The sequence below is a fragment of the Taurulus bubalis genome, assembly GCF_910589615.1.
Source record: "Taurulus bubalis genome assembly, chromosome: 3".
Classification (NCBI taxonomy): domain Eukaryota; kingdom Metazoa; phylum Chordata; class Actinopteri; order Perciformes; family Cottidae; genus Taurulus; species Taurulus bubalis.
The window spans coordinates 26055699-26066881 of NC_136591.1; the positions used below are offsets into that span (position 1 = coordinate 26055699).

The 11183-nt window shown below is 38.7% G+C and overlaps 1 protein-coding gene across 1 annotated transcript; it reads right to left on the reverse strand.

Moving 5' to 3' along the window:
• Positions 1-5211: 5211 nt before the first annotated feature.
• On the reverse strand, positions 5212-6267 carry fam110c (family with sequence similarity 110 member C; the record flags this gene model as incomplete). The annotated part of the gene is made up of 1 exon (XM_079215600.1): positions 5212-6267. The coding sequence occupies one exon, from the start codon at positions 6265-6267 to the stop codon at positions 5212-5214; it is 1056 nt and encodes a 351-aa protein (XP_079071726.1).
• Positions 6268-11183: the final 4916 nt, after the last annotated feature.

Here is an 11183-nt window from a genome sequence, read left to right on the forward strand (position 1 = left end):
AAAATAGTTATTTAATAAATATTCAATAAAATATAAGTGTAAGTTAATAAACTGAATTGTATATATTCTATATTAAATAAGACACTGATGGCACAGCGCTGTGTATTAAAACCCATTTTCAACCAACAATGCTTTGTGCTGGTTAGGGGGTACTGAAAAAAAGGTTGAGAACCACTACTCTATGGCACTGAGAGCACAAGTATAGCAACTATTAAGACGCTCTCACCAACAGTGAAGGGACGCTTCGTGATCCGCCATCGGAGAGAACAGAGATGACGTGCCTCTTATTATACGGCTCTGGTTGCGTTCCAGAGTCGCGTTGCCGATTGGCTAACTGCAGCTGTCAATATTATTATTTTTTTAATCCATACTGTTTTGTTGGGGCCTTCATGTACACGTGACAGAGGACTGCGCACATGTACTTATGTTTTGATTTTGATATAGGGGTTGAAAACAAACGACTGAACTGGGTGTTTGTGAGAGTAATGATAATGATGATGATGATGATGATGTGGCATATTAAGGAACATTTAACAAAGTTTTTATATTAATTAATTATTTTATCAATTGCATACCTTTTAGTAAGTTAAATACATTATATCTAGGTCACACACTGGCGTGGGAACTGCTCTGATGTTTTGTTTGACTTTAGTTGTCACATATTTTTTTCTCCAAGTTATGAGGCATGTTTTCCAGCTGCCTGAATGCTAAAATAATACAATGAACATTGTTCTTTCAAAGCCACAAGAGTTTTACAGATCTGGGACCAAGTCATCTAAATTCTTAGGCCTTATAATTAAAGTCAGAGCTTTTTTCACATTCATCTGTTAAAGGTTCAATGTTAGTAATCTGAGTTTAGGAGGCGGCCCCATGTGAGTGTAACATAGTTGAAAAGGATGCATTATAAATCCAGCTAAAAAGGGAAAACTGTGCCACCTGCTGTTGTAAATTTGTACCTGCACTGTATATATATATATATATATATATATATATATATATATATATATACACCGCAAAGGACTGTGGGAAATCCTCAGTAACAAAGGATCCTTGTCAAGTTTATATGTCCGAATGCAGGGCTCTCAAGTTTTTAAGACAGGTGAGAGTGACATACACCCCCCCTCCACCCCCCTCCTCCCCATATTATTATTAGCTTTTATTTCATTGGTTGCTGGACTACATTTCACCTAGATACAACAGATACGTTTTTCTGATTGGCTATTCGTGTAGCCCATTTCTTTTTTTTGATTGGCTGATGAGTGGCACCTCGCGGCAGAAATCCAGGGGATTCGGGGGAGACGTGCTTGATTCCTCCATGGTGAGGGCAGCGCGACCAGGTCATGTTTGTGCGCTGCGGCACATTAAATAGCCTAGAGTTTTTTTTCCAGCGCGAGAAATACGATGTGTGGCGGGAGGGCGTGACTTAAGACCGAAATGCGTGACAGTCACGCTCAATGCGTGACACTTGAGAGCCCTGCATTCCGAATGTCTGTAGAAAAGTTGTGTAAATAATATAAAACTATGTGAGAGTTGAGCGGGCGTTGGTTGTTGTAAAGTTACTGTATTCACCTGGTTTTGTATTCTGTAAACTACTCGTTTTATTGTCAACATTAACGTCGCTAGTAGTTAGCGTATGCTAGCGTGACGCTAGCGCGCGATGCTAACACAAAGTCGTCTTTTTATACAGAAGCAGACTGTTACAAGTGTCCTTTGTCCTTGTCGTGAATGCAGGTATGTACAGTGTGTTGTTCTGTTGTGGTGGTGTTTTGTTTTGTATTTCTCATGTTTTTAAGAGAGAGAGATTTTCTGTTCTGTTTCATTTATTTTATTATGTAAAAGAAATCACTATACGATCCCTGTTTAATGTTCACCGTATTTATTCGGTATGAATACTGTATTATTGCTCAGTAACAAAGGATCCTTATCAAGAAGCAGACTGTTACAAGTGTCCTTTGTCCTTGTCTTGAATGCAGACACATGAATAAAACGGTGTTGAACCAAAGCAGCTTCAGGAGAGTCATATAAGCAGAAGACATCTCACAGTGGTTACATGAGCATGATTTTGTGACATCAACTAGTTTGGAGACCAATCATGGTCAGACAACAACTTATACAACTGTGATCTGGAAACTTGAAACTCATATTCTACACATACATTAAGATCAGGAAAGTAGCTCTGGTATCCATTAGTCTAACCTTTGATTGGAAACAATATTTGCATATAGATGCTGGATTTAATAATGAGGGGAAAGAGATGCCATTTTCACAGATGTTAAATGAAGTCATTGACATTTTTTGGAGTAAAAATCAAAGCAGACAGAGTTTTTTTAAATGTATCTTTCAACACACATTGTCAAGGGTTTGGTCCATGTGAGGACTCCCTGGCATTGTTATTGTATTTGAACAGGCCAAAAGTCTCAAGTCAATTGTTTTCCTTTTTGTAAGACAAGTCTGATGTTAATCTGTAACAGGAGGGATATGGTTTGACAAAATACTACTCCAAAACCTTTTTCTTTTTCTTCCTCTAATAAACTAAAAATAGCCTTACATTTCAAGCATCCATTTAGACTAGTTTATGTGTGGTTATTGTCCCTTTGGGCCTGTGATTACAGTTCAGTCAATGCTTTGGTATGACTGGCGTGCATACATAGAGTTGTTGAAATTTTAACGGAGTGATTAGGTTCAGTCTTGTTGTCAGATACCACCCCCTTTAGGCTACATGCATTTAAAAGGTTTGCAAAAGGCCTTATTGATAATCCATTAATTGTATTATGTATAATCAAAGAATCCCATCGACAATATAGGATGAAGTGTGTACACAATGTGTTGCAAGTAATACATTTCAACAACAGTTTATGTAAGAAAAATAATAACTTTATCTGTGTAGCAAAATGTACAGAACTTAGGTATAAAACACATGTAACACAGGCAGCAGCAGAACCATCGTCTTAATTGGTGGATTAGTAATAGTAAAGCCTTTTACATAATACAAATCCCATTATAAGAATACATAATATAAGCCTACAGCAATGCAATCAGGGTACATTTTCAGTCAATAATTACACATTGTGCACTTATGATACCTTTTTCTAGGTTGAAATGCAATGTTAAGTTGTCGAACTGAATCATCAACTTAATTTTAAGAAGTAGCTCTAAGTGCAGGCATCAAACAAGAGAGGGCATGACATGACTTGTCTTAATACGAAAGAGTCACCCACACCTCTGCAGAAGTGAAAGGCGTGTCTAAAACATGGGTGCAGCTGAGTAATGAGTATATACTCACATAAATATGGTTTCTGAGTGGGTGAGAGAGAAACAGAGTTTGTGATTATTCTGTTGAACATAATGCATCAACAAAATTAGTTATAAAAGATTATTTGTCACTTGCAGTTGCCACTAAAAATGTATTTCAAAGACCTAATATGTCCAGTAGTATTCATTATCCAAATTGCAAAACATTTATTCACAACTATGAATACAGAAAAAAAAAGTTTGTTGTCTCCTCTATTTGCCATTGAATACCTGGTTGTTTCTGGTAAAGCCTTCTTCCCTGAGGGGCACTGTTGCAAATGGCAAATGTTGTGTTGTTTAGCAAACCTAACTTTAGCCCTTGAGACCTGAAAAGCAAGTAGATGTTTATCTGCTTTGACAGCTTGGTTTTACTTAGTTAAAACTCTGGGCTCAATACGCATTAAGTCATAGTTTTTTATGAAAATATGGAATTTGTTTTTCTCTCTAGACTATGTTTGCTGTAACTGAATTGCGACAGACCTGCTGTGCATGAGGTGAGAAGTTGTAAGGCAACATTGTGTGTGTGCATCAGGTGCGTTAGAGAGAGAGGTCAGTGTGCTCAGCGGGAAGTTGCCCTAATGACAGAATGTCAGACAATGTGGTGAAGAGACAAAGCAGACAGAGCTTGCAAAGGAAGGGGAGATTCCTTAACATCGGGTCACTGGCCTCAAACTACCAGATTATTAAGTTACATTCCTCTGACGCAAGACTCCTTTTTGTCTGGCTGCATGTTACATTTAATGATTTTACCAGTTTTATTACTGTCAACAAGAAACCACAGTAACATCAAAGGAGCAGATCCCTCTGGTGTGTGTGTGTGTGTGTGTGTGTGTGTGTGTGTGTGTGTGTGTGTGTGTGTGTGTGTGTGTGTGTGTGTGTGTTTGTGTGTGTATGTAATGCACTGTGCACCTTTCACCGGAAGACAAAGAGAAAGTGCATTTATTGGATTATAAATTTAAGAAGCAGGTTACATCACGTGCATGCTTGAAGAATATCATTCGTGAAAATGAATATTGGAACCCATGAAATGTTTCCATAACATAAGCTCTAACCTTTATCTAGAATTACCAGTACTACAATATCAAAAATAATAATTAATTTTATAAATGGGTTATTAATTGTAACTGATTGTGCTGCCTTGTAATTTATTGAGTGAGTAATGTCATATAGACCATTTATAAGCCAATACTAGCCTTCGTATTCCTTTATAAGTCTTTGAGTGATGATAACTGGGCCAACATCTAATTACTAAGCACTTATTTAGCATTTACAAATGGATTAAAAGCATTTTTGAGTGCATTATTAAACCCCAATAAGGAAGAACCTCACAAAGGTTTTTTCCCACAATCTTTAACCCCAAAAGTTGCTCTTATTACCAGCTTCTAACTGGCCTACTAAAGGATTTATTAACCATTCAAGAATATGCTAAAAATAAGTTGTGCACTCTTTAGAAAAGGTTGTCGAGAATTATTTAAGCAGATATATTTTGTATTCCAATTTCAAGAAATTCCAATAACTATTAATATCATTGGATATCAATATTTCAGTCAGTATTTTTTACCAGGGGCTCAGTTTGGCTGAATCTAAACATCCTAAAATTGTAATCCATGTCATCTTCTGGATTTGTACGTCATTGTTTGTGTCTTCAAGTGTGCACATAGTTTGGATCATTAGTGCCAGATTGCATTCCAAATTGCAGCTGTGCTGTACATCTGGGAAGAGTGGTACACAGTTTGATCAAAAGTAAACAACAAGTAAATATATATTTTCAAGATGAAAATGTTTGGAAAATAACAGCTGTCCGGTTTCTGTGTGTGACGTGGGGCTTTCTGTGCAATTTATATAACAGCTAGCTTTATGCAAGTTCGAACCCCCCCACCCCCCCACTCCCCTCTACATACAGTCGAGGTCTTTGGCATCTCAATCGAGGTCTCTTAACTTTTTTCCAGTTTCAATAGCATTTTTGCAGCTGTACAACCATTTGATTATCCTTGCATTGCGCTCAATAACTGAAGTCCCCTGATGTATCTTTTCATGTAACTCGTCTTCCAGGAGTCCGTCACTGTGTCCACTGTTCCTGGAGAAGCCTTCGTCTGATGTAGAAACGCTGACACTCCGGGTGTTTATTGCAATATCATCTGAGCGAGCAGAGAAATTCTCCTTTCCCAACGACTCAATAACCTCACCGCCCAGTCCACAATACTTGAAAAAAATATCAAAGTCTGCAAAGTTTTTGGAGTACCTGGAGCTGATGTCAGAGTGAGACCGACTGACCCCTTTGCCAGACCTTTCAAACTCAGGAACTGTTAGGAGACCAGCGGATTTCCCCACAACAGCCGCTCTCACCTTTGTCCCAGAATCCCTGTTTTCTGTGCTGTGTTGATCTGCTGCTCCATTCCTCCTCCTCTCTGACGGAGAGGTCACTTCATGTGTGCTGCATTCCTTTGCTGTTCCCTCAGGTGTGGTGACTTTTTCCTTGTTGCGCTCACCTTCCCACTGCTTTTCTGTTGCCTCAGTTAACGGAACACTTTTATGCACAGAGCTGAGCAGCAACCTGCGTGTTATATGGTGTTTCCGGTCATTTGCTGACGTTCTCAGTAAATCACATTTGTGCCTGTAAAGCAGAAGAGAGTCTGGTCGTTTTTTGGAGCTGGACCGACGTACCTGCCCTGGCGAGCTGGTGTTTTGTGCACCGCATTTAGCCGCTCGTGAATTACTCCCTATGACAGGATTCCCACCACGGTTCGAGCTCCGGTTGGAAGACCCATTGCTTCTCACAGAGGCTGATCCAAGACTGATTACTGGCTCCTGAGTTGAGTTGGCCACCTGCTTGCTTTTGACATATTTCAGTTTGCTTGCAGCGAGCCTCTCCACAGCACTCATACCTCCTTTTGTCTCACTATCCCGTTCCATTTGCTTTCGGAGGTATTCAGGACCCTTCTCCAGGATTTTTGTGGTGTCACTTGTTGCCTCCATTGTGGTTTAAATGAACAAACCAGTTATTTCCAAAGAGTAGGTAATCCTGAAGTGTACGGTCTTCCCAGTAAAAAGATTCCATTCAAGCCCGTCCTTTGCCTGAGCACGTATTAACGCAGGGACTTCACCTTGTCTGTTCAAACACACATCACATTACCCCGCCCATCCTGCGCAAGGAAGGCTAGTTTTAACCAAACAAGCCTGTTCAAAGTACACCTGATACCATCACAAGTGAGAACAGTGAAAGCTGAGGCTCCTGCAGATTTTTCTTCTTCTTTCGTCGATGAGGAAATGCGGGCCTTTATCTTCGTTGCTCAATACAGGACAAAATCATATGCGATCTCCTCCCAAGAAAATGCTATGTTTTTCCAAAGTACTCTCGGCTTTCCCGAGCAGAGACACTGACTCATCAAATGAGCTTGACGCTCACTATAGTGCACATGTTGTAAATGCTTTCCTCTAAAAATTCATCTTTAAATTATGCAGTCTTTATGTCTCCCACGGATATTGTTAAAGACAATTATAGTCTTTATCTATCGAGGCTATGACAACAGTATTGTGCAATTCTAAAGACTCAAAGAGGAAATGCATTTGATGGGTTATTACTTCAAGAGTATGGTTTTTCACTTGCTCAGTAACTGAGTTCACTGGTGTTGAAAAAACAATGACACTAATTTGATTTTGAGGTTTAGGTGAATCCTGAACGTTTCATTCTTTCAAAACCCCTAAGGAAAACATCTTACCTATCAAATACAATAAAACACTAATTTGACATTCATGTTTTATTGAAAGAACTATAGTTCTTTGTCTTGGACGCTTTACCCATTTTAAGGTTAGCAATGCCAATATTAAATGGGTCACAGCAACGGTACAAGCAGTTATAATTTAAGATAAACAAACTCTGATAGATTCCAACAGTCCCACATGCTTGTAAAAATATGAATAACTCCACAATAAATAGTCAATTCATTTTTGTGTACTGTATAATGTGCAATTGGACTCTGCTTGCACTTGCCTTGGTGGTCTGCACTACCAGACCATGATGACGTTTTTCCATATGTGCATATCAGTAATCTGAATAAATACACAAATATAAACATTAAAATCATTATTGATAATGTCTTATTGTGCGTGTGTGTAAGTGTGTGTGTAAACATTGTAAACATTTGCAAGTGTGGTGTTACATAGTGGTACCTTGAAGGAGAGCCAGAGCAGCTGATCAAACAGATATGCAACATGTGTGTTATGAAAGAATTGCGATTGATGGTAATCGACCAAGATATAAAATAAAATCTTTGGCAACCGAATAAAAGCTTTGAACAGCCAAAACGTTCAGTTTCAGCACAGCACGGCTCTTTCTTCACACACTTTCCACCAAGTGTTGCTGAGTGAGTGACTGCACTTTGGCAACTTTCCTCAGCATTTACCGCAGGCCCAGCTGAGGGTTTTCTCCAGCAAAAAATGTGCGACGCTGCGCCGAAAAAACAAACCAAACTCGACCACTGTTATGTGAATAAGTGCATGGCTCTGTAGATAAATTGATTAAATCTGTAAGAGAGTATATGTGTTAGCTTGCTATTATCTATTTACTTTTCTGGTCTAGGACGTAATTATACAAAATTACATAATTTTGCTTTTGCAGTAATGCAACCCTGAACATGCACGCTAATAATACACTTTTTATTAATAGAATATCATTTTAATTATATCATCCATCTCTTTTCCTTTATGGGTTTCAAAACATGTGACATGTGAGTGCTTTGATGAAAAAGCTTTGATGAAAAAGCGAGAAAAAAGCATGACCATGAATTTATATGACCTTTTTTATGTGTCCATCTAATATTCAATGCCAGCACTTCCTGTGTAACAAGCCCAAAAAGGCAATGACTGTACGGTACTTATATTGATTCCCCTCAAATCACATGAGCAAATTTTTTCAATGTTTTTACATACTTATCATACCACATCTGTTTTTGTGGTGTTGCATTTATTCATTCTTATGATTTATTTTGATTGGCTTCTAAAGCCTGACTGAACAGTTCATTTGGGGATTCTACAGTATTTACTTGCACTTTATCCTTCCCCAACCTCTGCTTCAAAGAAATTATGATCTTATGTCCTTGAGAGAAGTTCCCAGTTATGTGTTTTGGTGCTGAGGCAGAGGTATGCAAGATGTGTCATTGTCAATGAGCTCAAGTCAGTTCTAATACAATGTGTTTACACAGGCTTCTTGTCTGAACAGAACTATAAGTCCAAGCTTTGATTTAATCATCTTATATATATGTACATGAAACTTGACCTTGGCATTTAACTCATTCAAAGCATTTAGGAGCAGTCTGTCAAGGGCTGGCGGAGCAACTTGGCTTCCAGTGTTTGGCTCGATGACACTTCGACATATGGAATATAAAGGAGCTGGGGAATGAACTGCAAACCTGGTGGTTACAGGACGATCCGCTCTACCCACTGAAGGATTCAAAAGGAAACCTAATTTTTATTATCAACACAGAACTGCACAACAAAATGCAGTTAAAAATACAAATAGAAGTGAAAACATTTCACATCAACTTTAACTGCCAAGCATCATTGAAATAAACACAGAGTACCTCCTGCGGTCTGCCAGTCAAGTGCAGCTTGATCCAGGATGCCAAGATGGAGTCAGGTCTCTGTAAAAACAGTCACCAGCGTCCTGCTGCTGGGTTAGTCAGATAATGGCTCTAGATGAAAAGCTAAGAGATGACCAAATGTTACATGTGTTGAGGTGTTGGGATATTGCATTGCAAAACATACAGACATATGTGGCAATCTAGCCGTCTGCATTGCTTAAAAAATGGGCAATCAAAAACACACACACACACACACACACACACACACGGGTGCAAGAGGGAACGCAACATAAAAAAACCCTCCCATGTCACATTTTGGTTAAAAGTGTTGGAGTCGTGTAGTCACAGCATTGACAATCATTTGACATGTGTTCTGACTTATTTGGGACATCTGCTTCTTCTTCATCTGCTTCTAATTGTAATACAAGAGAGAGGGAAAATAACTCTGGGAGGGAAAGGGATGTGGGTGGGATTAGAGTGAACATAAACACTGTCACCATTAGCCACAACTTCTCCCCGGAGACCCTTTCACTTTTATTTAATTTGTAACTCATGCTGGTCGTTGGAAAAAAACATAATCTACAGTTTAATGTGATACTGCATAATCTGCTAATTGTGTTTTCATTGAGGCATTCACAATAATTACCATTCATCATTGAGACGTGAATGAAACTGGTTGACTCAATTAAAAAAAAGCTTGCAAATTATGAAATATAATTGCTGCAGGCATCTTTTGCTTGCAGTTATTGTTTGACTCATATGTAAAGCAACTGATAATTGGTGATTATGTATGCAGTACTAATTACTAATTACCAAGAATATAAGGTTGGCTCCCACTCAATTAGTCTGTGTCTATTTATCAGGAGCTCATCTTACTGTATTTCAGTAAACAACAGTGTTTGCAGGATTACTGCTGCAGTGTTTTCTCATCAAAGGTTTTAATGTCCTTTGACCTAATATTTTTCTATTGGCCGTAAATCTGTAACATACTCTTCTTTAACGATCTAACACAGTGAGGAGAATACATTTTTATTCACAGACGATAAACTGTCGACAATTGCTGTTTTTATATTAACACTAATCAAATGTATGATGTGGGTTGCTGGTATGACACAGAAAACCATCATTTGACTCTTCAGTTGCTCTCTCTGGAGGTTTTTGAGGGTATGCCAGCTCATTGTTTTGGTGTTATAGCCCACAACTTTGCGGTTTTGGTTCCAAATATACTGCTGTCATCCAAAACAAATGTCAGCTGAAATTCTTTGGCACTGGCAATCTTAAAAAAAGGATGTTCTTGGAAGATTTAGATTGATAAGCAGGAGAAGAGCAAAAAGAAAGTTTGGCATTCATTACGATTTTTTTTTATTGAAACAGGGCAAAAATAAAAAACTGGGAAATTCAACAAATCTAAATATAACTAAAGAATAAGAAAAACAAACAAAAGTTTGTTCCAGCCTCATACGCTGTCAACCCATGAGCCTCACTTAACTGGAACCTGTGAGCTAAACAGACCAAGCATCCAAATCTGCTGAGCTGCTCATCTCCCGAACATCCCCAGGCAGAAGTCAAACTCTATCAATAAACAAGCTGTGCCATTTTTACAACTTAATAGAGACATGTGTCAGACAAACTGAAACACTGGACTCGTAAAAGGAAGAAGCTAACCTCTTCACAGTTCACTCTCACTGCTGTTATCTTCGTTTTGGCTGCAGCCGTGGTTTTTAGTGAAGAAGATCGGTAACCCGCTGTGAACAACATGCTCCGCACAAAACAGCAGACGGTCCAAGTTAGCGATGAGTGAAGCAGCTACAATTCAATCATGAGGGAGTGTAGACCAAAACAGAGCTAAAAGTACGATAAATATTGGACTTAACGTTTAGCTGGTGGACAGAAACTCAACAGTAGTATTGGTTATGACTGTTGGAGAGGGCGTTTACATGCACTCTGGAAACATACTTACTGTAAATATGCGTAAAAATGCATGCAGAAGGTCGGCAATCAGATTTCTTCCTTACCCTGGACCTTATTTTGGAAGCATGGCAAACTTTAAACAGTATTAGTGAAGATGCTGCTTTGATGGGCTTGTGTGTCTGAGCAGACTGACGATGCTGAGAGGAGGAGAGGCAGGCAGACAGAAACACAAATGGAGGTTAACAAATCATCAGTCACTCATTTAGACTTGTGGAGGCCACTTTGTGTTAGTTGTAATCGGACATTATTTTAAATACAATGACACTGTGTAATTATCTTTCCTTTTAGTTACCTGTCTGCAGGATTTTGTATGTGCATACTTGTAAAAAGCTAATTAGAAAC